Raw genomic sequence first — 27,434 nt, forward strand, 5'->3', positions numbered from 1 at the left:
GTGCTCAATCCACTGAGCTACACCAGCCAGGGCCTGAATCTTTCTTTATATCTGTATAAAACCTATTGGTTCTGTTGTCCAGCCTGGTTCTGTTTCTCTGGAGAATCCTGACTAGTACAGTGGCTCTTCTGTTAAATTCTCTGAGGAAGGATGGAAGGGGGAGAAAAAGAAAAGCAAGAGAGGATTAGCACGGTAAGTTTGCTGGAGACAGGTGGGCTACAGGGGCAAACAGTCTGCGCAGTTGCATCCTCAGACCCTTTAGGTGCAGAAAGGTTGTACGCCCAGTTGCACTGGGTCCTGTGCTCCTTGGGGCCCTGCTCTGCTATCACCTTTATGAAATTCTTAATGATTCTTGAACAAAGGTCCTATGTCTTCATTTTGTACTGGGTCTCAACAGGTTTTGGGTAGAAACTCTTGATTAAGCTAGTTCCATTTTATTCCTAGTTTGCTTTTTTTAAAAAAAATGAATTCATTGGGGTGACCTTGGTTAATAAAATTATATAGGTTTCAGGTGTACAATTCTATAATACACCATGTACATATTGTGTTGTGTGTTCACCACCCCAAGTCTAGTCCAAGTTTGCTTTGAAATATACATATATATTTTTTAATAGCATAGGTGGGTATGGAGAGAGCATCATGAATTTTCCCTTTTAATCTATTAATGTTGCTAAAAGACAAAATTCAACTGAGTAAATTTAAAGATCGAATTGGGTTTATTATGTGATTGATGAATCAAAAACATACCCTCTAGCAACTAACGAGAAGGGTACTCCCAAGGGTCTACAAAACAGAAGGTTTTTATAGGCAAAACGAAGGCAGGACCATGAAGTTGAGAGTGGATTATTCCAGGCAGGGATACCTTCCTTAGGGGAAGGCAGAGGATCTTAACAGGCAGATTACCCCACTAATGTGGATCAGGAAATTCCAAACCGATTGGTTTAAAATTCCACTTTTGGGCCCTGGCCCAAAATTAAACAATTGGTTAGAGCATCGTCCCCACATACAAAGCTCGTGTGATCCCCAGTCAGGGCACACACAAGAGTCAACCAATTAATGAATAAATAAGTGGAACAACATTCCTACCTCTCTCTCTCAAAAAAAAAATCAATAACAATTAAAAAAAATTAGCCCTGGCCAGTGTAGCTCAGTTGGCTGGGCATCATCCTGCAAACAGCAAGATTGTAATTTTGATTCTTAGGACGCATGCCTGGGATGCACGTTCAATTCCTGGTCCAGATGTGTGCAGAAGGCAGCCGATTGATGTTTCTATCTCACATTAATGTTTCACCCCCTCTCTTTCTCCCTCCCTTCCTTGCTCATTGAAAAATAAATAATTGTTTTAAAAAATTTTAAATAAGAGCATTCAGTTTTGGGAGAGGCTGAAACTGCCGTTAGGTTAGCTGTTAAAGCTAGGCTTGGCATCACAGGATTTTAGCACAAGAGATGCCATGTTGAGTCTGTGGTTTCCTCTTTAACAATGTGGAAGATTATGTTCATAGATTATAAATCATCACAGCATTGATAGCTTAAACTCAACTTGACAATAATGTAGTTAAAATAGATTTTGTGTTGTAGAAGAGTTTTAAATTTGTGGAAAAATCGTGAAGCTAGTGTAGAGTTCATGTTCACCCTGCACCCGGTTGGTTGCCCCCATCATTAACACACTATTATTCGTATGCTTCGAAAAGCAACTTCCACTATTCATCCAACAATCCTTGAGGCCAACAATGAGGAGGGCCCATGGAGGAGACAAGATGAAATGAGGGAGGGTTCCCAGGCCTCCCGCCCCACTGCTGTAGGCTCTGCCTTTCCAGGCCTGGCCTTCAGCAGCCATGTTAAAGTTCCTGGGTGCCATGAGGACCCCAGGACTTTGAGTACACTGGGACACTTTTTCTGGACCAGTCCAGGCCTCAGAGTAACCAGAGGTCTGAATTGGACTCCTGGGAGCAGCCAGCACTCACTACCTGGCCTGGGAAGCCTTGCGGTATCTGGGGTCCAGCGTTCCTCTTCCTCCCAAAGTCATACAATCCAACGGCATAGACCACCCTTCCTCTGAGCCCTGGGCCAGCTCAGCCTGGGTGCAGAAGGAGGGGAAGTTCCTCCCTTTGAAGATGATAGGGTGTGCCAGTGTGGGCAGGATATTGAGGGGCTTCTTGGTCTAGGTATTAGCAAGATCCTGGGCTTAGATTTCCATGTGACCACCAGGCCAAACTTTTGGGTTTTCTCCCTGCAGGGGTTGTGAGTTGGAAGAGGGGATGGGAGTCTAGTCCCTCGCCTCCTGCAGTTAGGTCAGGGCCCCCAGGCTCCCTTTCAGAGAGGGCCTCAAGGGAGGAGCTTGGCAGGCTTTGTCTAAGAGGCCATAAACTTAAGCAATGCAGAGAATTCTGGAGGCTGAAAGGCAGAGGAAAGGTCTTTCGGTTTTCAGATCTGGATATGAATACCAGATTAACCTGGTCCGGATGTGGGACCTTGGATACGCACTGCAGCACTCTGAGACTCAGTTTCCCTGAGCGATAAATGGCTCCTTCTGAGCAGCCAGTTTAGGACGGAAATTATTCAAGAGGGAGGTAGTAGGTAGTAGCGATTCCCCAGAAGAGGTTAGTCACAGTCCGCGGAACTGGGACAAAGGCAAGTCCAAGGGCGGATCCACAGGACGCCTGGATCAGTTTCTACTCTGGGCTTCTGTGAGAATGGCACGCAGCAGCGTGCGGCACTCGGCCGCGGCGGTACACCTGCCAGCAGGGAACCCTGCGGATCGCGTTGGGCGGGCACACCCTGCGCGGGGCGGGGAACGATCGCGGGAAGGGGCGGGGTCTCGCCGGGCTGGGAGGAGCGCCGAGCAGCCTCAGGAGCGAGGCAAGAAGAGGGTAGGTAGGCCGGGGCGCGCGCTAGACGCCGTAGTTCCTCCCGCGGGTAGGGCACGGTGGGGGGACCTGCACAGCTGGAGAACTCAGGCGGCGCCGAGGACAGCCAGGGGATCGCCGGGGCTTCGGCGGCGCCCGGTCGGGGGCGGGACAGGAAGGCACTGGTGGCGCCGCAGCCTCGCGCAGCGCGGGAAGGGGGTTCTGCCTGCGGTCCCCCCTGGGTGTGCCCCCCGGCCCCAGGCCCCTCCAGAGGACGCGTTTCAGCCCGTCCCTGCCGTGGTCGCCTCATCCCGTCACAGCCCCTCCCCCAGGCCTGGGACCCCCGCCCCATTATTCCCAGTCCACCTCTGAACCCCACGTTGTGCTGACCCGCGCTCCCTGTCCTGTCCCTCTCCTCCACCGGTCTGTCTCCGCGGGCAGCGAGCGCCCTGCCCTGGCCGAGACCCAAGTAGAAGACACTCGTCAGCACGTTCTCACTCCGGTCATCTTATCCCTCTGCCTAGCTCCACCCTAGGTCCTGTCCCCGGTGGCCCTTTGTCCCCGGACCCAGCCCCGCACTGACCGCACGCTCGGTGCTAGCTCTTGAACCACCGCATCACCCCAACCCCCCAGCTCCTCCCCACCCCGTCGACACGCCTCGACCCAGGATGCAGCCCGCAGGCCGGGCGGCCGTCAGGGAGGCGGTGGCCCGGGACTCGCTGGCAGCTGATCTGCGGTGCAGTCTGTTCACCTCGGCCCTGCAGAGCTACAAGCGGGACTCCGCCCTGCGGCCTTTTCCCGCATCTTATGCCCGCCATGACTGCAAGGACTTTGAGGCCCTGGTGAGTGTACTTTCCTTCCCCGGAGCTGTCCACTGCTTCCCATACCACGTGTCCTGTGGAACCCATGTTAGTAACCATGCCAGCCCCCAACCTGGCCTTGGAAAAAGGTTTCCCTGAGCTAAGAACCACCCCCCCCCCACACACACACATGCGTGCACTAATGTTAAACTACCAAGGCACTTTGTGGCTGCTTCCTCTTGTTAATTAAAAGTGACTTCCAAGAGTGAAGTGAGGAATTAAATAGCTACACACGCCTCCACAAGATTTCCTAGTGTGGCCAGCAGTAGGGTGTTGATCTGAATCAGCTGACTCGCCAAATAGGAAGTTATCCAACCCTTTGCAAATACTCAACACACCAAAAGTAACCAGAGCCACCCTTAATACTCTGATCTTCAAATGAGGTAATATATGGGCAGTGCTTGTATAAATTATAACTTACAGTACACCTGTGAGCTGTTATTTCTGTGATGGTTCACCAGGTACTTAATTTCTTGCAGTGTTCACTTCAGGTTCAGCATTCTAGGTATCAGTTATCTTTATAATCTAAATGTTTGGAATTACCTAGCAAAATATTATTTTTCAAAATCGATTCTATAAGAAATAGAAAATAAGCCCTGGCTGGTGTAGCAGTGGATTGAGCGCGGGCCTGTGAACCAGACAATCGCAGTTCGATTCCCAGTCAGGGCACATCCCAGGGTTGCAGGCCAGTTCCCTGCAGGCCAGTTCCCAGCAGGGGACGCATGAAAGGCAATCACACATTGATGTTTCTCTCCCTCTCTCCTTCCCTTCCTCTCTAAAGATAAATAAATAAAATCTTTAAAAAAAAAAAAGAAATAGAAAATGGAAGTAGTCTATAATCATTAAAGACATTGAATTAGTAATTTACTCAAAGAAAACTCCAGGCCTAGCTGGTTTCCTTGGTGAGTTGTAGCAATCACCGAGGGAATAATTTCAGCTGTAGACAAATTGAAAAATTTATGTACAGCTGAAATATTGAAAAACATTTCAACGTTTTGAAATATTGAAAAAATGGTTAGTATAACCTAAATTTGATAAGGATGATATAAGAACATTACAGGCCATTGGCACCCATGAATATAAATGTAGAAGTCCTCTGTAAAATATTAGAATCCTGAATCCATCAATGTATAAAAAGAATAAGTCCTCATTGACAGGTTGGGTGTATCCCAGAAATGCAAAATGAGTTCAACCTTTGAAAATTAATCAGTGTCATGAACCACAGGAACAGGTTAAAGGAGATGTTTAGAATTATCTCTGATGAGGTGGTCAGTGTTGGGTTTCCTCCTTCGTTTGACTTCCAGGAGGTCAAAGGACAAAGGCCCGGTCACCCGGCTCCCACCTGGTACACTGCAGCCCAGGCTAGGGATGTGTGGAGGGTACCTCAGGCCTAGGCCAGCATGCATGGGTGTTTCTGGGTACAGGGAGTGGGAAGTCAGAGAAGGATAAGCCAACTGACTTTCCCCACAACTTGTTCTGCAAATTCAGGTGTTCAGTTTTGTGTTTGTGGTATTGGGGCTTTGGGGATGACCCTACCTTTTTGTCAATAGATGTTAATGGAGCATTGCTGAGGGCCAGGTGCTGAGGATGTGGAAGGACCCCTGGCGAGGTTAATGTGCTCAGCTGTACTGCGGTGTAACCCCTGTACAGGTGTGGCACAGAGATATTGCAGGTTCGGTTCCAGAGAGCAGTGATAAAGTAGTTGTAATCTTTTTGCCGGTCAACTTGTAAAAGATGCAGTGTCTGTGAAGTGCAATACAATGAAGTATGCCTGTATTATATGACAGAGAAGCCCAGAGCAGGGACCCTAGCCCTTGGCACTGAGCTGGGGTCAGGGAACACTAATCAGGGACAGTGGCTGATGCTATGCTGAGTCGCTAGGGATGCAGAAGATTTCCAGGAGCAGAGAGGAGGAAAGTACTATTCTAGGAGGAGTAGCAGGATGGGCAGACGCCCGGAGCTCACCGAGAAGAACAAGTCTGTATTTTAGTGTGGCTCTTACGGAGAGCAGGAAAAGGAGGCCAGCCGGAGCGTGCAGGGTGTGTCATGTCCTGCCAAGGTGTGTAGATTTGTCCTTGGTCAGAGGGCAGCATTGGCGAGATCCAGGGTGCACTTCTGAAAGACCCCCACAGTGGCAGGGTAAGAGGGATCAATCTGTCCAAGAGAGACTAGAGTCGGAGGGACTGTATTCAGAGATGGTGCCCCACTGTGCACTTCATTCATTGTTACTGTAAACATCCAAGCAGACCGGGCTGCTCTGTGCCTCTCTTCCTGCTGGAAGGGCTGTTGGCAAACAGAATCAGGCAGGTGTGTTTGATGAACAGGGGATAAATTCAGAGGGAACTTTGGAATGGTTTGCTTTGTTTATGCTTTTAAAGAATTATTTTTAATTATGCAAGTAATGTTTGAATATATTTTTGTTACAAAAAATTCACATGACACCAACTGAGTAATAAAAGTGCCCTTGACAGAGCTCACACTACCCCACATCCCTCCCTGTAGGTGTCAGTGCTCTAAGTTGGGGGCGCACCGGTCCTCCTGTATCTATAATTCCTCAGAGAGCAGCAGGCAGCCCCAAAGAGCCACCTCCTCTAGAGGGACAGCCTGTCGCCCTCATGGGGCTCATTGTGCTGGTTCTGTAGTGCACCCTTTCTGTCAAGGGCCGCTGGAGAAACAGATTCTTACCAGCCTGTTTTGTCGCCATATGAGGGAACCAGCCCAAGCCATAGAGGTTCTGGGTTGTCTGTAGGCATGGCTTTAATAACTGCTACCCAGAAGGCCACTCTCCAGCACATGCTTAGAATTAGATAAACACACTTCAGGTTTCATTTCGATACATGTTACATGAGTTACAGAAAAAAATGTGGATAATTTGGCATCTGGGCCTGTATCTGATTCAGTGGTTAACTTTGAAAGAAAGAGGGGAAGGAGTCTGGATTTGTTTTCTGCATTGTTTTGTGGTTACCTGAAGAAGGAAGGTATGGAGCTGTTTAAAAAAGTCTCTCATTTGCATTTGTTTAGCTAAAAGCACTTGAAAGTAATGTGTAACAGTTTATCATTTTCAGCCCTTTTTAATTAATTTTCTCCACACTGCAGGGTGTCATTACACACCTATAATACATATGTTGCAGTTTCCAAAAATTAGAGCTCTGGCTTGAATTACTTTGTTGATTATTGCTTTCCTGAGAATGTCCCCTGCTAAAACAAACTCCTGGCTTTAGGCTCTGCTCTGACCCTGTTCTCTCACACTCTCCAAAGTCCCAAATCATCTCACAGGTGCCTAGTTTTGAGGATATTATTATTCTGAAGTTAGCACTTAAATTTTACACTGGAAGGTCTTTGTATTCCCAGTGCCTGGCCTGGAAGGTGCTTATCAGGTATTCGGGGAATCAAATTGGGTAAGTGTGAATGGTTTCTTTGTATTAATTCCAGGCCCTTGCCACTCAAGGTGGGGTTGAGGAGCAGCAGCAGCAGCAGCAGCAGCAGCATCTAGGAGCTTGTTAGAAATGCAGGATGTCAGGTCCCACTACCCCCAGACCTACCTAATCAGGATCTGCACTAAAAAAAAAAAAAAGATTTTAGCCCAGGCTGGTGTAGCTCAGTGGATTGAGCACGGCTGCGAACCAAAGGGTCACAGGTTCAATTCCCAGTCTGAGCACATGCCTTGGTTGTGGGCCAGGTCCCCAGTGGGGGCGCAGGAGAGGCAACCACACATTGTTTCTCTTCCTCTCTTTCTCCCTCTCTTGTCCTCTCTCTAGAAATAAATAAATAAATAAAATCTTAAAAAAGAGATTCTTATTTTTAATTTTTGTAGAGAGAGGGAAAGGGAGGGAGAAAGAGAGGGAGAGAAACAGTCCGAGAGGAACATTGATCAGTTGGATGGGTTGCCTCTCGCACGCCCCTAACTGGGGGACCTGGCCCACAACCCAGGCCTGTGCCCTGAGCGAACGGAGCCACACCAGCCAGCGCGGGGTCTGCACTTGTAACGGGTCTGAGAAGCATTGCCCCTAGCCTGCCCTGCTCCCATCTACCATCTGGGAGCCGAACTGCTGTAGTTGCCCTCCTGGTTCTGGTCTCTGGCTTGCACTCTCTAGACAAGCTGGATCCCCGTGTCTGGGCTAAAAACACCGATAAGCTCCTCCCTGTCCTAACCCCAGGGCAGGCCTCCGCTCCCCAGGCCATCCCCCACCTCCTCCAGGCAGACACTCCCTCGTCCTTTAAGACCCAGCTGAAACCTCTGTGCAGACTCGGTGCCTTCACCCCCAGCGGTTAGTCCTTCCTATGGTTCCTTTACGATATTATAAAGATATTATGTATTATCTTATACATAAATAATATTACGATAAACGCCCATCCACATTAATCATTGTTATTTTCCTGAGATAAATTCTGGAAGGTGCAATTGCTGTTTCAAAGGCTAACAGAACTTTCTGAGGAAGCTTTTGATGCTCATTTCCAGATTGGAAGTTGAATATTTATGTTTACTGGAGATCACGAATGATCTCAGCCTTGGTTCCCATCCGGTCACCTGGAAAGCTTTAAAAGCTACTGCTGTTTGGGCTCCACCCTTAGAGATTCTGGTTTAATTGCTCTGAGGTGGAGCCTGGGCATTGGGACTTTTTTGTTTGTTTATTAGCAGAAAATATGTAATTAAAAATTTTTCCTACTAATTGAGGAAATGATAACAATGAGATTCAGTCCAATCAGTTAGGGTCCATTTAGGCACATGCTTGATAGCTCAAGTTAAAGTTCTCAGTCTGTCAGATTACCGTTTACTTTCCCTACCCTCAAAGATGGTATCTGCTGACATCCATAGGATGGGATGTGACTGGCGGTGGCCATGTGGCTGGGAGGACTCCTTAGCCAGTGGGGTGGTGATGCGGCGGATCTAGGGGTGGGATTCATCTTTCGGGTAGAAACCACCTCCTCCCTTCCCAGCCACCCCAGAAATGCAGGCCTTTCCTCGGCAGATTGGAGAGCAGCAGAAAGGGATGTTTGATTAATAATAATAGTACAGTACCTAACGCTTATAATATACTTAAAGCCCCTACTACTTGCTGGGCACTGTTCTGAGCTGTTTCTATGTGGAACCCATTTACTCTTCCTAACAATCCAGGGGTACAGGCAGGTTCTATTAGATTCTCTGTCACCATCAGCCAATCGGGTGTGTGTTGGTGGCAGACCACCCTCGAGCCGCCAGGTGTTGCTGGCGTGAAGCCAGGGTGAAGAACCACCCCATTAAAGGGCCCCATGATGACTCCTTTTGTGAAGAGTTCTCTCTGAAGTAGACTGTCACCCCCAGTCTGTTTTAGTTGTTTTCGTGCCTTAGGTTTGTGCAAAGCCTGGTGCACCTGCATGTAACCTCAGTGTGTACCTTTCCAGCCTCATCTCAGCAGCTGCACCCACCTCTCCCACCCCACCGTTGTAGGTGTCACTGCGGTCCTGAGGCTGGCGACCTTGGCTGTACCTTAGGTGCATTTCCTTCCAGCAACTCCTCCCACATCTAGTAATTACCACCTAGATAAGGATTTTTTCCAGATGTTCTGTCTTCCCTGTTGCCAGTCCTTCCAGGACAATGTTGCCTAATGTCTAAACCTCAGTGCACCCACCTCCTCCTGGAGACAGGAAGCACCTGGGGCCACTTCTGCAAACAGATTCCTGGGCCTCCTCCCCAGGAGCATGTGACCGGGTGGTTGCCAAGTGTCCACTGGGCCATCTGGTCGCCTGACTCAAAGCAGGGAGGTGGAGTCGTCTCCTTCCAGCGTCATTAGTCCTCCCTCCCCCCTGCTCTTCCCCTGCTGGCTCCTGCCCTTGGCCTCTCGGTCACCAAGCCACCTTGCTTTTCAGAGGCTTCCCTTCTCAAACCCCACAGCTGCCTCGCCCTGCCCACCATTCCGGCCTTGCCTCCCTGGGCCTCTTCTCCCACCGAATCCGTCCTCGTCCCCAGGGCAGAGGCTGCAGAAGTGTGTTCTTCAGGGTGACACATTTTGTTTGTCCTCTAACCTTTTAGAAATTGGGAAATTAACATATAAAAACTTAAAAAAAAGATTTTACTTATTTTCAGAGAGAAGGAAAGGGAGGGAGAAAGAGGGAGAGAAACATCAATGTGTGGTTGCTTCTCTCATGCCCCCAGTCAGGGACCTGGCCAGTGACCCAGGCATGTGCCCTGACTGGGAATCGAACCAGCAACTTTTTGATTCACGGGTCGGTGTTCAGTCCACTAAGCCACACCAGCCAGGGCGCAGATTTCTTTTTTTTACTTATTTTTTTAAAAACAGTTTATTTATTTATTTTTAGAGAGATGGGGAAGGGAAGGAGAAAGAGAGGGAGAGAAACACGGACTGGCCTTGTACACCCAACCGGGGACCTGGCCCACAACCCAGGCCTGTGTCCTGACTGGGAACTTGACGCCCAGCCCAGGGAGACACACCAGTCTGGGCTGGTTTCTGAGGCTCAGCCGCCTGGGTAAGGGTCACTTCTGGGCAGAAACCAGCTGGACCTGGGGGCTGGGCCCTCTGCCAGCCCAGGGCCTCTGTCCAACAGCTCTCACCCTCCTTCCTAGAGTCCCCCCCCTTTACTCATTTTCATCACCTCTCTGGCTCTGGGGGCACTTGAGCCTGGGACCGCATTTTGGGATAGGCTGTTCTGTTCAATTAACTGCCTCTCTGCTAAGCTCCTTCCCACTGGGAATGCTCTCTCTCAAAATCCTCCAGGTCCCATTCTCATCCTGTCTGCTCCGTGAACCCTTCCCTCTGCCTTCTCCTTCATCCCCCAGAAATGCCTGCCCTCCTGAACACGTGTTCTCCTCAGTCCGGTTCAGTGATTGACGGTTCGAAACACTTGCCTTCTCGCCCTGCTTCTACTGCACGTGACATGCGTCTTCTTCCTACTTCCCACAGGGCCTCAGCGCAGCTGGTAGCTGTCTTGGTTGTGTTATTTGGGGGTGGGGTGGGGGGAGACTCCAGAAACCTACTTGATTGGTTTCCCAGGCAGCCTCTTAAACTTCTGCTGGAGTTGCTCCCTTGGGCTAAGATATTTAGTCCATTGTAAGTTTCTCCATTGATAGGAGAGAATCACAGAGATTGGACCTCAGAGTCAGGCTGTCTGGCTTCACGGTCCTGCTACTGGAGAGCTGCAGGGTCCTAGGCAGGGTGCTCCAAGCCTCTCCAAGCCTCGGTTTCCTCCCCTTTCCAGTGGTGGTTATAAGGATGAAATGGCCGACGCGTGCGTGGCATTCAGCCCAATGCCTGGCGCGTGATAAGGCCTCAGTAAATATTAGCTTTCACTATCTTGTTCTGGTCTCCATGCCAGACTCTAGGCTGGCTGCAGGGGCTCCAGGATTCATAAGGCGGGGTTGGCCCTCAGGAAGCCTTCATCCCGGCCAGAGTTGGGGGGGGCACAGAGAGTCGGTACCAATGTCGGATTCTGCATGGAGCACCGGGGAGCCCAGAAGTCGTGAGCGGACAGGGTGAGGGCAGGTGACTTTGGACGGAGGGTACTTGAGGATTGGCATGCGGGGAGCAGGTGGGGCGGGTGTCGCAGGAGGCGCCGTTAGGCAGAGAGGCCAGAGCAGATTCCCGAGGGCCTTGTGAAGGACAGAGTGGCTGCAGTTAGCAAAGGAAGAGGTAGGCCACCTGTTTAAGTTTGAATTTCAGAGAAGCAACAAGTAACTTTTAAAATGTAAATATGCCCCGATTGTTGCATGGGTTATACTTATACTAACAGTTTTGTTATTTATCCGAAACTCAAATTTAACTGGGCAAACTGTGTTTCGTCAGACAACCCTGCTTGCGTGCTTGGTCTCCAAAAGGCCCTGCAGACAGGTTTTGGTTCCAAGAGGAAGAATCCTTTAACTTGTTGGAGCAGATTTATTTTTCCGAGTGGCCTGAAAGGCGAAGTAGGACCTAAGGAAGGACCATTGAGGGGTTAAAGAGTGGGGAGCAGAGGGGGCAGCCTGCAGGACACCCCCGGGTGGGCCTGAGTTTCAGAAGAGGGCTGTCCCCAAGGGAGCTCAGGTAAGGCCTGGGCCAGGCTCAGAGCTGGGGCCAGTCTCTTGCACTTCCCTAGACTGAGCCCCAGAAAGGACCTGGCTTAGCTGACTGTCATGTGGTGGGGCTTCCTGTGCCCAGGTCTAGACTGTTGGCAAGGGCCATGGCTGGCAGGCGGGACTTGAAAACAGTGGTGGGGATGGTGACTGTGGGAGAGAAGACTCAGCTCTGGCTTTGGGATAACAAGTGTGGACCAGGGGCGGAAAAGCAGGGCAGGGGACGTCCCAGGCTGCTGGGGGGTGTTCTTTGGGCTGGGCAGGCAGCAGGCCGTATGGGTGGTGACCTGAGGGTGCACCATTTGGAACACATCCTCAGGTACCCTCAGTGGCTCTGTATTGCACAGAACAAAGCTCAGAGACCCCAAGGGGGGGAATCCAAGGCCTTCCCAGGCCGATCTCATCACCTTCTCACTCCTGTTCCTCCTGGCGACCCCTCCCCCACACTCTAGGCTCCAGTGACACCACACCACCTGCCGTTAATGCTGACAACACCCATGGCAGTCCCACTAACATTGGAGTACCTACCTCCTGCCTTCCTACCGCTGTAAGCACGGCACCTGTGTAACGTGATTCCCCTACACGGAGATCCTGTGAAGTGGCTGCTCATGGTATCCCACTGTGTTTGAGGAAATCAGGACACAGAAAATCATAGCAACTCACTCAGGTCCCAGAGCTAGAAGCGGGGATGAGAGCCCAGGCTTGTGGCGCCTCAAACCGGGTCACGCGGCAAAGCCTTTCCTGACCGCCCGCTTGTCCCCCAGCCCAAATCAGAAGGCCCTAGGACAGGTCACAGCTTTCAGCAGGGTGTTCTGTTTCTGTGGAAGTCCTTGTGGCAGGCCACACAGAGGTCCAGCCTGTCCCCGAGGGTGACAGCTCATGGGAAGAGAAGGGATTCATGTCATCTGGGTGTAGGGGCTGCTCTGGCCTCATGAAGCCCCATGATCTCAGAGGCTGGTCTCTCTCGTGAGAGTGCCATGGACATAGCTGCCAGGGCCCTCGCAGAAAGTCACCACACTCAGGGAAAACCCACACCTTGGAGGCCCCGCTTGCAGTTCCTCCCAGTGCAGGTGCAGCCTGCCATTCTGGGTCATTTTTATCATGAGCACTGTTGCCTGGTTATGTATGTGGTCTGTCCAGAAGGTGTGTGGCCATGCACTATGAAAAATAGAAATATTTCTTGAAGAAGTTATAAGGTACAAGAAGCATTGCACATAGAACAATGACACCTCAGTCCCCTTCAAAGTAGGCACCCTGGGACCTCACACAGTTCTCCCAGTCACCATCAGCTGCCCTGTTGTATTTTCCTGAATCTCAATGATGGTCTGAAATCTCTTTTAAAGGCGATTTTAGTTTTGGGAAAAGCCAGAAGTCACAGGGCACCAAATCTGGGCTGAAGGGGATTGAATCACCTGAGTAATTTGATGTTTTGTCAAAACCCCAGTAGACGTGATGCCTGAGTGGGTGCGTTGTTGTGATGAAGCTGGCAGTCACCAGCTGCCCATAGCTGCAGCCTTCTCAATCATCCAAATAGTTTCTGCAGAGGAATGTTCAAACAACGCAAAATTTGATGGAGATTCATTGCTCTACTTGCTCAATCGTTTTGAATGTGACGGCCACACAGTACACATGCTCTCTCAACAGCGTCTACCACCCCCACTGACTAGTACAGTGAAGTTGTCATTGTTTACACACGCACATTCCAGTCCACTCTCCTTGGCTGCCAGGTCACATGGTTGTGGTGCAAACAGTTCTCGTTACATTGGCATTGGCTGGATTTGGTCTGGACAGCCCTCGCATATAGTTGTCATACTACCTTTCTCCGGCCTTCAGGGGAACAGGCTGATGGGAGGTTAACTGAAGCTTATTTTCTCCTACTTCATGGGCTCTTTGCCACCCATGTGTATATATATCATGTGTTTGGTAACACCTCTAGTGAGGTTGCATCCCATACTTAGAATTGATATTCCTGCAGCAAAATATAACAGGAAATGGGATAAATAAAGATTGAGTGAACCTCACATCAGCTCAGGGCTGGTTTTGTACCAAAGGAGTTACAAAACAACTCTAAGTGTTTGGAGCTTTGGGGGTTGGGCGTTATTTGGAAAGGGGATGGTAGACGGTAGACTGCATTTTCCTCAGGAAATTCGTGACCCAAAAGTGGTGCAGGTTGTCTGATGTACCACTAGAGGGCGCCGGGTTCTCATTTTGTCTAGGATCCTCGCTAATAGAGGTTTTCCTCACTTCAGCTTGCAGATGCCAGCAAGTTACCCAACCTGAAAGAGCTTCTGCAGTCCTCCGAAGACAGAGACAAATGGGCCTGGGACCTGCTGAACTGGATTTTATCCTCAAAGGTCCTGACAGTCCACAGTACAGGGAAGTCAGAGGTGAGGCTTTGGTCCCTAGGAACCTGTGATCCTAGGGACCTCCTTGTGCACCAAAGGACCGGGGGAGCTTGTTGCAAATGCAGAGTCCTGGGACCGGCCCCCAGAGATTCTGAATCTGTGTCGGGAGTGGGGAGATTCTGAATCTGTGTCGGAAGTGGGGCCCAGGAACTTGCGCACTGGAAGTGCAAAGCTGTGTTCTCTCTCCTACTTGCTATGTGACCTTGAGCAGGCTTCTTGGTTCATTTCAGTACCTCAGTTTCCTCATCTATAAAATGGGGGTGTGAATAGCGCACTTCCATCAGGAAAATGGCAGTGAAATTTGAATGAATTTTCACATTTAGAACAACATCTAAGGAGGACACGTACTGAGGGCTCAGTGGATGTTGGGTGTCACAAGCACTGCAGGTAATTCTGATGAGGGCAGACCCTTGACCACACCTTCAGAAACAGTGGCCCAATCCGATTGTTAGGAAACAGAGAGGCAGAGTGTGAAGTTATGGAAAAGTCCGGGCTCTGGGTTCAAATTCCTCTCCCATCCATAAGTGGATCTCCTTTTTCCAATTGAGAATAGCAACAGTTACTCAGAGGGGAGCTATAATAGAATGTGTGTCACTCCCAGTATGGTTTTTGGCATAGACCAGACATTCCATAATTCGGTGTCCCTTGCCTGGCTGGATCTCCCAGGGGCAGGCTGGGATGACAAGGGCCAGAGTGCGGGATGGCAGATGCCCAGTCTGGTGCTCTTTCCTCTGAAAGGTAGCAGGGGTTTATCTCTACTCTTCTTCACTTGGTGAATCAATTTTAATTTAAGAGCACTCAGTGTTACAAGCTTCTGCTAAAGACAGAAATCCTCTTTAAGTGGCAAAGAATTTGATGTCCTGAATTCTGGTGTCTACGGACACCCGTCTGTGTCGGACGGGAAAGTAACACAGGGAGCCCTGGAGCGGGCGTGTCGGGAGGTCCACCGTCAGGTCCAGGCTGGGCTGCTAACCCTCATGGGTCTCTGGGTTTCAGCTTTGTCAACGGTTAAGTCAAGACTCATTTATTCATTGGGCATCAGGCACCTCCTAGATGTCGCTGCAGGTAAAGTTGCTCACACAGTGGTTCCCTGGCTTTTGGTTATGGACCAGTTAACTTCCATAAAAATATGGATTGTTGGCACCCAAGGTTACCTGCTTTTTATTGTGCCCAAGCAAAGACATGAGTCAGTCATGAATCATCATCTTATAAAAGGATGTTTTAACACCAAAAAAGGAGGAGGGCCCTGACCATGAATATGGAACAGTCCTTCCAAAGAGAGGATCATGGCAACCTGAAAGTAGTATAACTATATCTGTTACATGGCCCTAATTTTCCTTTTTCTTTTTAAAAGATTTTATTTAGTTAGTTTTAGAGAAGGGAAGGGAGGGAGAGAGGGAAACATCAATGTGAGGTTGCCTCTTATGCGCCCCCCACTGGGGACCTGGTCTGCACCCCAGGCATGTGCCCTGACTGGGAATCGAACAGGTGACCCTTTGGTTCGCAGGCCTGTGCTCAATCCACTGAGCTATACCAGCCAGAGCGCCTTAATTTTTCTTATTTGATCACAACCCAGAAAAAACTTCACCATAGACTGTGACTTATTGTTTGGAAATCACTGAAATAATGTAATCTATGCCCTGAAAAAGATTACTGCCCCTCAGGAAGGAGTTCACCATTCTGTATTAATTAGTTTTTGCTGTATAACAAACCATCCCCAAAACCTAGTGGCTTAAAATAACAATGATTGTTCCTCATGATTCTGTGTATTGATTGGGTGGTTCTTCTGGGTGGGACTGGCTCCTAGGGCTGGATGACTTAGGGTAGCCTCCCTTATCTGTCTGGGGCTTCAGCTGGGATGGCTGCAGTGGGTGGGGCCTTCCTCTCTGAGGCTGTCATCCGCCTAAAGGCTAGCAGGGCTTGTTCACATAGCCGTGAAGGGGGAAGGGGTCCCAGCAGCAGGCAAGAAGGGCAAGTCCTTTTCAAGTCTCTGTTTGTCATATGTTTACAAAAGTCCCATTGGCCAAGCCAAGTCACATGGCCAAGCCCAGATTCAAGGGGTGTAGAAATAGTGTCCATCTCTTTATGGAAACTCGGTGGAATTCCACCTGCAAAGTCACATTGTGGAGGGGTGGGAAGAACAGAATGTGGCCATTTTTGCCATTTATCACACCTTTTTACCTGCTGAGCGGATTGTAAAGGTGGGATACAGGAATCAGATGTGCACATGTTACGAAAATTAGAAGTGATCGTTAGTTAGAGGGAGCAGTGCAGGCTTCTCGGCCTATTACAGGGGTAAAACCATTATTAGAGGAAGGCAGTCTTGAGCTATAAGCTCGGAGCTTATTTAAAATTGATGTCTTTATCCTCATGAAACCATTCGTTTCCGTGAGCAGAGTCCACTGGACTTAAGCCCAAGGCTTTAGGAGGCCATTTTGGCAGCTCGTTTTACCAGCATCCCAAATAAAATTGCCCCTCCCTTTGTGTTTTCCAGTTTGAAAAGATCCAAAAGCTGACCGGTGCCCCTCACACTCCCGTTCCCATGCCGGACTTCCTATTTGAGATCGAGTACTCTGACCCAGCAAATGCCAAATTTTATGAGACCAAAGGAGACCGAGACCTAATCTACGCCTTCCACGGGAGCCGCCTAGAAAACTTCCATTCCATCCTCCACAATGGCCTGCACTGCCACCTGAACAAGGTGGGGCCTGCACCTGCTGGCTTGGGGGCGCGGGGCAGGTCCGAGCTGGTGAGGGCCAGGGAGGGGCCAGGGAGGGGTCAGGTCACTAAGTCCTTGCCAATCAAAGTGTGGTCTGCAGACCAGCAGCAGCAGGGAGCCTGTGAAAATGCAGAATCCCAGGCTCACTCAGGACCTTCGGGAATCAGAACCTGCACTTTAACAAGATCTCCAGGTGATTCCTGTACTGATCACAGTTTGAGAAGCTGGACTTACAGATGGTTCCCACCTTGGCTGCACATTTAGAATCCCTGGGAGAGCTTGTAAAATCCCCCTGCCTGGCTGCATCTCAGACCAGCTCAGTGAGAACCTCTGGGAGTGGGGTGCAGACACGGGCAGCAGGCTGTAAAGGCTCACCAGGCGACCCCCGAGTGTGGGCAGCGCTCACACTCACTGCGTATGGTTCTGGGCCCTGTGGCGTCTGTGTCGCCTGGGAGCTTGTTGCACTAGTAAAATCCCAGGGCCCAGCCCAGGCCACCTGATGTGAAACGGCACTTGAACAGGCTCCCCAGGGGATTCACTTGCATGTTGGGGTTTGGGGAGCACTGGTGTAGGGGCCCTTGGAGAGGCCGTTCCCCTCCCACCTTGAGCTTGCTGCCTCCCTTTCGCTCCCTCCCTTGCAAAGCAGTGCCACCCACCCCTTCTCTGCTGCCACTTTTTTGTCTCTCAGTGAAGTGTAGAAGAAAGTGTGCAGGCAGGAGCCCAAAAGGCCCCTTAAACTCTCTGGGTCTCAGTGTCCTCATCTGTAAAATGGGACGCCATGACCCACCCCTGATGTACTGGGAGGATTGAAACAGTTCGTGTATGCCGAGGGCCGTCTCTGTACTAAGCACCAAGAGGACTCTGCTTTCCTAGGCTGATGGAGAGGGACCAGGGGAGTCGGAGTGCCGCAGCCCTTCCCCCGTGGGGATGTGGGGACGGCGCCTGCCCTGAGGGGCTGGCTCCCTGAGCTACAGCGGGAGAGCCTTCCCGACAGTGCTGCAGCAGCCGAGGAGTGAGGTTGAGTTTTGTTGAGGATGACGGGCTTGTTTACACTGGCTCTCGGCAGATTGTTCCGGCCAGGCTACTGGAATCTGGGGCCTCCCTGCTCGGCAGAGTCAGCCTGGAGAAGTTGCCTGCGGGTCAGTCGCACACACCGGGCCTTCGCCTCAGTGTGCCCGGTAGTTGGCTGCTTTGTGGCGACTCATCAGAGTCCTTCGGTGAAGTGGCTGCTCTTCCGGCCCCCTCTTGTCTGGGTTCTCAGTGAGGGGCCGGCCAGCTGACGCTGGGAGGCTGTTGTCATGGTAAAGAGACGCCGCGTTTCCCACTCTTCTGCTCGCTGCAGCCATGCTCTCGGTTCTTGGGTCTGGGGACGGGCATGTATATAGCAGGCACAGAGGGAGAATGGACGTGGGGTCAGACCAGAGGACATCATTGTCTTCGTTGAAGGTCTGCCTAACCCAGCAAGGGGCCTCGCAAAGGCTCGTTTCATTTCCCCCAAGCTTTGCTTCACTGGCTTGGAATTGGGGGAGTCTGGTGCCACCGAATAGGACATTTCCCAATTCCTAAGCACAGGATGTTCAGTGTGCTGTTAGAGTCCACTCATCGTCTTGGGATGCTGATGCCGTGACCCCAGAATAGCAGCTATTCTGGGTAGCAGCTGCCTGGAATGCTGTGTTGAGAAGGATTCTGAGTCAGTGAAAATGAGTACCAGGGCTGATGTCGTTATGTTGGCCATCACGGTCGTTGATCGACATCTGCCATGGACAAAGGATGTGTTTGCTGTGCCTTCTGCTTGAGGTGTTCAACTTGATACCCTTCTCTCTCGCTTGGCATGCTGCCTCACTGAGGGCCCCAGGTTAGCTAGCATGTACCACCTGGGAGCTGCCTTCTAGACATTTCCTAGGTCAACACCAGTACAAAGAGTTCACCGAATCCTGCCCCTTCTGTGGGCCTTCCTTGTTCAGTTACGGTTTCTGGTCTGAGAGAGTCATTTATTCTCTAATGGCTCAGGTTACTTCCCCCTGCAGGCGCGGTCCCGCCTCAGTACTCAGGGGTGTGGCTTCGCTCCTGCAAGCCCCTCAGTGCTGCTGCCGCATTCATGTGGCAGGAGTGACTCTGTATGCCATGACATAGGTCCTGCGACAGAGTGTCCTCGCCTCCCGTGTGCCAGGTGTCCTGACCGTTGCTTTCTACACACTACCTCACTGAGTCCCCACCCACGGCCTAATGAAGGAAATACCATTATCACTGTTTTGTAAATGTAGAAACTGAGACCCAGAGAGCCGATATAACTTGCCAGCTTGTTGGAGGTATAGCAGGATTCAAACTCAGCTCTGTTTGGACTCTTATGTTTTTTTCACTCAACCTTGACCTCAGGAACTTCTACTAGTTTGTCAGCCTAGTCAGGTATACCTGCAGTCAGTTAAACTGTCATTGGGTAGGAATGTGTTTAGTAATAACCCTGTGATGATGTCATAGGATTATTTGATCTTATACCTTTTGCAGGGAGAAAAAGAGGCTTGAAAATTTTGTGTTTATGACTCTATTGAAGAAAGACCTGTGTCATCTTGCTGTGCCAGTCAATATTTACCCAGCCTTGTCTCTTTTCTGATGGTCCCTGCCATTCTAGACGTCCTTGTTCGGGGAAGGGACCTACCTCACCAGCGACTTGAGCCTGGCCCTCATTTATAGCCCCCACGGCCACGGGTGGCAGCGTAGCCTCCTCGGCCCCATCCTCAGCTGCGTGGCTGTGTGCGAGGTCATTGACCATCCAGACGTCAAGTGCCAAACCAAGAGGAAAGGTGAGTGAGCACTTGGCCCAGACCTGGGCTGCAAGCCTCAGGGTGGGCAGGCTCTTGCTGTAGGCCCAGCTGTTGGCATTGCATGCCAAGGGATGGGCTGAGTCCAGAGCCATGCAGGACAGGGGTCTGCCTTCAAGTGGGGAGCAGTCTCCCTGTGAACTGCACAGTGGAAAAGGTATCACGCACCACAGGGTGGTAGGTAGAGTGTGCCAGGTGAGGGGGCTGATGGGATCCACGGGGCAGCACAGAGGAAGGAGCTGCCCTCCTGGGTCCCGATGCTCGGAGCAAGCTCTGGGGAGGAAGTGAGTGTGATAGCTGAAGGGAGTGTGCGCGGCCGGAGTATGGGTTCTTTGAGGGCGGGAAGTGGGTCTCACTCCGTTTTGGGCACCTGCTATCAGTAGGGAGCTGGAATGTACTTGACATTCAATAAATATTTGCCACACCGAAGCTGGAGGTGTGTTTAGACCTGCTCCGGCGTGTGCTGGGGCTCCTGGAGGATGTGAGCAGCTGCTGAGCTGTAGGCAGAAAAGCCCAGGCCTCCGGGAACAGGTGACCAACTGGCCACCGCAGTCCTCTTCCCTGACATGTCCCTCAGATTACTTGGCCAGTACCCCCCGCTGTTTTGCCTGCAAAGGTTGAAGAGTCACAGAACTGTTGTTCTAGTCTCCAGAAGGGGTCTGTTGGTTCCACCAAGAAAAGGAAAAACCGTCCGTTCCTGGCTCCTAATGTAAAACAACTAGAACTCTGAGGGACAGGCCCAGGCCTGACGCTGCCCTCCTAAACCAGACAACGTGAACATTTGCATTTATAATTCTTAGGAAGTTTGCAAATCGTGACATTAAACATGAAAACAAACCCTCACAGTGTCTGATGTCACACAACTTTGGCCTTTTTTAAAATTGCTAAAGAGTTTCATGTTGTTCAAAGAAAAGCTTTGTTCCTGTTTGCTTGTTTAAACAAGCCTTGGGACGGAGAGCAGGAGATGGGTTCTGACGAGATGGGTTCTGAGGAGCTGGAGTCCAGAGCGGTCAATTTAAAACGCCTGCCGAGGGGCACGGCTCAGGCCCGGTCCGGCTCCGTGGCCCGGATTATTTTGTTTTGGGGATGGATCTGCTGCTTTCCTCTGCTTTCCCCATTTCAGGTTTGTTTTCCCCCTTGTACCTCTTTTATTTTCCTATTTCTTCTTTTTCCTTCTCCTGTTTGGCTCTGTCGATTCTCCTGTTTTGTACTGTGCTTCACGTATACACACAGGCCCGTTCCTCCGCCTGCTAGGACCCCTGACCCATTTATACTCATAATTCGCTCCCTTCATTAGTGTATTCCTCTCCCCACCTGCCAGTGAAGTTGTGCTTTGCTCTTCTTACTCAGATTCCAAGGAGATGGATCGCAAAAGAGCGAGGATCAAGCACAGCGAAGGGGGAGACATCCCTCCAAAGTACTTTGTGGTCACCAACAACCAGCTCCTGCGGGTGAAGTACCTGCTGGTGTACTCACAGAAGCAGGCCAAGAGGTAAGGCGGACGGGCCCTGCTGAGGCCCCGGAGGGAACTGGGGGCTGCACTGAAGGTGTTGGGTTCTTTGTTATCAGCACCCCCTGCCCCCAGCCGAAAGCCTCGCTGTGCATAAAGCATGTAAATCGCTGTGCTGGACGAGGTGAGGCATGAGGGTAAGGTTGGATCAGGTGTGGTCCTGGCGCTTGGGGGGGCTGTGCACTCTAACGAAGAAGACAGAGTTAAACACAAATCACAGGAGGAACCGAGTGAAGCCAGACTGGCTGCCCCAGACTGTGTGGCCCCTCAGCCACCTGGGCTCCTGATTTCAGTCTCAAACCCACTGATTAGACCAAACTGAGGAGCAGGGTGTGACTGGACACTGGCTGGGACATGTGCTGCCCAGCTTGGTCACTTTCCATGGTGGCTGTTGAATCACCACCTTCCCCTCTCCGGATCTGAGATGTTTCATCCTCATCTTTAAACAGAACATAGTGAACCCAACAGCAGGTGGGGTCTTCCGGCTTCTAAGAGCCCTGGTGGGTGTCCCGTCACCCCTCAGCAGGTGGCAGGTGGTTTGTACACAGGGTCCTCCAGGATCAGGGTCACTTTGGGATCTCGTCACAGGGTTGGAGTCTGGCTTCTCCTGGGGAGGGGCAGCAGGCGAGCAGGCAAGAGGGTCACTTGAGTACTCCCCCCTCCTGCTGGTACACACCAGTGGTTTTCGTGCTTCAGGACTGCATAAACCAGCAAAAACCCGCCCTCCCCTCAAATTTGGGAAATTTGTGCAGGGCTCCTGAGTCCGGGGGACATGATCCCTTGGTTTAAAATCACCTGGCTTTTTGTACTTGAAATTTGCATTCCTTCCCATGTCTCTTCAGTGCCTGCTTGGACGGTTTAGAGATCGTGCCCCAGTGGGCCAAAGAGGATTTCCCCAGTGTGGGCTGGTATCTGTACGTGTCTGAAAGTGAAAAGACTTTGCTAAGTAACCTGCCCCCTGCTGCCGTCTGGGCAGACACCTTGAGCGAGGTCATTCTTCTAGGTACCAAAGCCCTGCATAAGAAAAGACGGGCTAGAGAAGGTCCAAGAGGAGCAGCCCTAAAAGGGAAGATCAGGATGAGCTCACTGCATAGCTGTCTTTGTACATTTAGAACATGTTCTGGTGAAAGGCACGTCAGTGCCAGGGCAAACAGCCTCAGATTTCTTGAGCAAAGGAGAACGCACGAAGCTTCATTTCATGGCTCACTCAGAGGGTGAAATTCATCATTTCATCTCTGAGCCAGAAGTTGTTGCATACACTTTTAAAAAATGTTTTCCACGTTTTGCCAATATCACTCTTTTTCCCCCCCTTAAGCAGGGCTTCAAGCCAGCTGTCCTGGTTTTCCAGCCATTGGTTTATGGTCTCGATTTCCCTGTATCTGCTGCTGCTGCTCATAGTGAGTGTTCTCAACTCCTCGGCTTTCCAGCACTTCTGGAATCGTGCAAAAAGATAATCTTTTGGGGCCTGGCGTGGGGACTGCCTCAGCCGTGTGCCTTAGGACAACGTGTGCTGTACCTCCTGTGTCCCACGTCTGAGACTGAGCCTGGTCAGGTTGAGCCTGGGGGCCAGTTGGGGACCACAGGACAGTTTTCATATGCCATAAATGTTCCGATTGCCTTTGTGATGCTCCCAGCCACACCCCGGCCAACAGGGACTGCCGGTCCCCAACTCATAGGTTTCAGGGAGCCCTCCTGTCTGCTCCTGCCTAAACAGTCCTAGGGAGTAGGCTTTTCGATCAGGGCCAAAGGAAAAAGTCCTGCTGCGTTTGAAAACAAAGTGTCCGAGCTGTCAGCGGTATGTTTACAATCGCTCCTGGAGGACTCTGGCCCTCTCTCCAATGCCTTCTGGACGGTGGAAAATGTGTAGTGGGGGCGATAAATCACGAGGCGGTTGCCTTGTTTTGACTTGAGACACTCAGGAGGAAAGTCATGTTTCTCATAAAAATTGGTGGGACGGTTTTTGAATTCCATCTGCCTTTGTGAGTACAAAACATTTTCAGTTTTTCTCAAATCAACAAACAGCATTCTGCTACAGCCATAACCCCTGTGCCTGACTGTGGATGAGAAAGGAAGGAGTCAGATCCGATGAAAGATAAAAACCTAGCAGTGAGCAACTCAAGTTGTCTTTTTAAAAAAGTCGCCAACCACTGATTACAGCTGCAGGCCTGCCTCCCGATCTGGTTCTCACCACGCGGCCTCCACTGCGGCCTGCCTGCCAGCCACGAGTGCCACGCTCGGGCCCTCCGTCACTGCCGTCCTTCAAGACAGAGGCCGGCCTCAGTGTGTCACTGCTGTGTGTAGACCGAGCCTCCCCCAGAGGGGTCACGGGTCTTTGGGACTCAGCCTGGGCTGCACATGTGCAGGAAGAGCCTCGGGTCCACTTGCTGTGCCCTCCCTCCTGCCCCGTCTCAGTCACGATGGAGCCCCGTCTCATTTGGAGGTGGGGGGCGGGGGGTAGATTTCTATAAAGAAGGGGCAAAGTCATTTTTCCATAATTTGTGAAGTTGTGAAAAAGCCGCTATCATGGTTTTTACATTGACTACTGGAACATTTCAGAAATAATAAAAGTATTTTCCTAATCACCAGGTCGTCTTTGTGACTGCGTTTAGTCCCAGCCTGGGTCTGCCATGTATGCACTTTTGCTAAAAATCTGACTCTCCTTTTCCCTCCTTGCTTGAGATGGCTGTTCGCTGGAAAGCATATGTCATCAGACTGTCTGGTAGGTGTGGGATTTCTACTCATCGATACATGAAATGTGAACGCCTGCTGTGCGCCAGGCACTGGAAATGGGGCGGGACCGAGATCAAGAAGTCCCCGGCCTCGCCGAGCTGGCGGTCGGGCTGGGCAGGCAGGTGGACGTTCTCAGCAGCCACGCTGACATTATGTGGGATTATTACAGTGGACTTTTGGAAAATACTTGGCAAAACGTCTTAACATGGCTTGGAAGTATGGAAGTGACACACGTGGCCCTGCATTGTGCCTTCTGTCCTGAGTTCTTTAATCCTCACAACAGGTGAAAAACCAAAGGTACAGAGATTTTAAATAGCTTGCCCCAGGTTACTTGGCTAGGGAGTGGTAGAGCCGGGGCTTGAACCTGGCAGGCTGGGTTCAGTGTTGGTCTAGTAACCGCCACACAACAAACCCTGGAGCCCCAGCCCTGGCTCCTAGAACAGGTGATGTTCCACTGAAACCTGAAAGAGCCAGCAGTGGTTGGCGGCGAGGTCGAGGAGGAGTATTTCAGGCAGTGGGAACAGCACGGCAGAGCCCTCGAGTTCTCGGTGGAGAAGCCCAGAGCAGGAGGGGCCTGGGAAGAGGTCTGGTGAGAAGCGGGGCTGGAGAGGAGGCAGGGCCGGCTTCTCAAGGACCTGACACACTTGGGCTGCGGAAGCTGCTAGAAGGTTTCAAGTAGAGCTTTTAAATGGGAGGTCAGATTTGGTTGTTTTTTTTTTTTTTTTTAATTTTTAAAAAGATTGTATTTATTTATCTTTAGAGGGGAAGGGAGGGAGAGAGGGGGAGAAATATCAATGTGTGGTTTCGTCTCGTGTGTCCCTTGCTGGGAACTGGCCTGCATCCCAGGCATGTGCCCTGACTGGGAATCAAACCGAGGTTGTTTGGTTCGCAGGCCTGCGCTCAATCCACTGGCCAGTGGTTGAAGAATGGATTTAGGGTTATTTCGAGGTTTGAAAGAACTGATGCGTACAATAGTGTGCAGCACAGAGTAAGTACCTGGTATGTTTCAGTGCTGTCGTTGTCATCATTGTTGTCGTCACTCTCGTTTTTTTGTCCTGTATCTTTCTAAAAATCTGTTTTTTAAGATTGTTGATAGTAATATTACAGATATCCCTAATTTCCCCCCGTGCCCCCCTTCACCCAGCCGCCCCCTCCTCAGCCTTCACCACACCGTTGTCTGCATCCGTGGGCTCTGCATGTTCGCACGTGTGTTCTTTGACTAATCTCTTGCAGTCTCCCCACCTTCCCTTCCGAGGTTTGTCCTTCTGTTCCTTGTGTCCATGCCTCTGGCTTGACTTTGTTTGCCACCTTATTTTGTTCATTAGATTCCACATATCAGTGAGATTGTGTGGTGTTTGTCTTTCTCTGACCGGCTGTTTTTAGTGGCCTAACAGAGGAAATGAGCACTCAAAGGAGACAGCAGGAATATCCAGGGAAGTAGGAGGAAACCAAGACAACAGTGTCGCAGAAGCCAGCAAGGGGGGCTTGACGAGCAGTGTCAAATGTTGCTGCATAGTCAAGGTTATACCTGAGAGGCTTCTATTGGATTTACTGAGTTGGAGTTCACTGGGGAACTTGGCCGGAGGAGTTCAGGGTAGGCGATGTGGACAAAGTCCGACTGCGTAAATGTGAAATGTTATGCATGGTTTCCAGGGGTCCTTAAGCAGTGTTTATTTACAACCTAGCCCTTTTTTCCTGCGCACCACCCCCCACCAAAAAAAGAAGCAGTGCAGTATCTGATGTGACAGCGAAACAGGCACTGAGTTCGTGGGGGACGTGAGGGTGAGTGGAGGGTGGCCTGCCCTCCAGGAGCTCCCAGGCTGGTGGGGGCCACTGGACAGACGCATCCGGCGTGGGGAAGGAAGCCCCTGGCATCTGAGGACCGGCGCTGGCAGGAGGGAAGACTAGAGTGGGCCTGCGTGACGACTTTCTCGGGCCCTGGGAACTTCTGCCTTCGTGGGTCCCTTCCTCAATTAAAAAAAATACTTCTTAAAATTATATTATATAACTACATTGGTGTAGAGGTGAATATATTATTATATACTAAAATGTTTTCTTCCACTTGAAAGCTCATTCTTTCCTTCTGATTATAAAGGAAGTGAAGACTTTAAACCACGTGGGCCTTAGGCGTTGTGCCTGTAATGCCTAATGGGTGAGTCAGCCCAGACTTAGGGTCGTGGGGGAGAGCATGAGGTCTCTGCGTCCCTGGGAACAGAGAGGTAGGAGGGACATTAAAGACTCAGTTCTATGTAGCACCAACCCTACATCCAGAGGCCAGGCAGCTCCAGGCAAAGGCACATTTGGGTGTTGGAAGTGGTTCAGCAGGCTCATCTGCAGACACTTTCCTGGAGGAGGAAGGAGCGGTGTCTGTGCTGACCAACCCCCTGGGCCAAGAGCTTCACCAGGCAGCTGACGGCAGAGGAGGCTGGATGGTAGTTTGGTTGGAACCTCCTCACATGGGAGCTCCAGCTGCCTTGGTCTTGTGAAAGCAGTCCCATCAGCCCTGTGTCACCAAAGTCGCTGTCAAGGACAGCTTTGGGAGGGGTGGCAAGTGAGTCTCCTACGGGTGAGGTACCTGCTTCTGGGAGGTGCTGAGAATCCTGTGAGCTGTCAGTTTCCACCGCAAAGGGAAGGGCTTTTATTCTGTGGGCTTCCGTGTGGGGTAGGGATGGGGCTCACTGTTGTTTCTTATTAGTTCACTTCGTTAAACACTGATCGCCTGCCAAACCAGGAATGGATGGGGAGTTTGTGATTTAAAGAGCCCAATTCAGATATTTTTCTTTAGAACATGGCCCCATGCATCTGAGTCCATTCCTGCTGCTAAACCCAGGAGGTTTGTGTTGGCTTGGAATCAGCAGCATTCACCCTCCCTGTTGCCATGGTGATTCTTGGGTGGGGGGTGTAGGACTGGATTCCTTCCTCACATACACAAAAATCCCAGGACCAGGCCCCTCCCTAAGTCCCCTCTGAAGCCCACACCCACCTCCCCTGTCCCCTCATCTCCACCCTGCCCCACCTCCTGAGTTTTCCATCTCTTGGTCTTTGTTTGTTTTTGCTTTTGTCAGTCTCTTCCCTCTGGATGGGTTTCTGTTTGTTTCCGAACTGTCTGGGGCTCTGCACCATGGAGACAGTGTCCCGGGCTGCCCTAGCCCTGATCTGGTTAGAATAAGCCCCTCTCCTTCGCGTGCCTCTGCAACCTGGTGTTAGGAACATCCCAGGCAAATCATGGTGCTCTGGACCAAGAGAGAAACCACTCACTCCGGCGGGCACTCTTGTCCACCTGGGGAGGGTTTTTAGAAAATTTCCGGTGTCTCTCTTCAGCGTCCATATAGTGCAGCCCCGAGAAGGGAAAGCAGCATTTATTGAATTCCTACTGTATACAACTTAGTGGGCTGGGCTTTGCTTAGGGATGTTTTCTGCATTCAATTCAACTGCAAGCTGCCGAAGGGCAGCATCCAAGTTGTCTCTGTATATCTGAGTATTGAAGATAACTGTGGACAC

At 50.8% G+C, this 27,434-nt stretch overlaps 1 protein-coding gene across 2 annotated transcripts; it reads left to right on the forward strand.

Moving 5' to 3' along the window:
- The first annotated feature begins 2,825 nt into the window (after positions 1-2,825).
- PARP16 (poly(ADP-ribose) polymerase family member 16) lies at positions 2,826-23,801 on the forward strand. Of its 2 annotated transcripts, XM_037155758.2 has the most exons (7): positions 2,826-2,870; positions 3,480-3,688; positions 14,000-14,137; positions 16,650-16,856; positions 19,504-19,675; positions 21,044-21,185; positions 22,519-23,801. In XM_037155758.2, exons 2-7 carry the CDS (start codon positions 3,515-3,517, stop codon positions 22,655-22,657), a joined length of 972 nt encoding a protein of 323 aa, XP_037011653.2. In that variant the 5' UTR covers positions 2,826-2,870; positions 3,480-3,514; the 3' UTR covers positions 22,658-23,801. The 2 variants fall into 2 exon arrangements, with proteins under 2 accessions (XP_037011653.2, XP_037011654.2); XM_037155759.2 differs by lacking the exon at positions 2,826-2,870 and having other exon boundaries at positions 3,371-3,688; positions 22,522-23,800.
- Positions 23,802-27,434: the final 3,633 nt, after the last annotated feature.

The sequence above is a fragment of the Artibeus jamaicensis genome, unplaced genomic scaffold, assembly GCF_021234435.1.
Source record: "Artibeus jamaicensis isolate MK-2021 breed Jamaican fruit bat unplaced genomic scaffold, CSHL_Jam_final contig_548, whole genome shotgun sequence".
NCBI classification, from domain to species: Eukaryota; Metazoa; Chordata; class Mammalia; order Chiroptera; family Phyllostomidae; genus Artibeus; species Artibeus jamaicensis.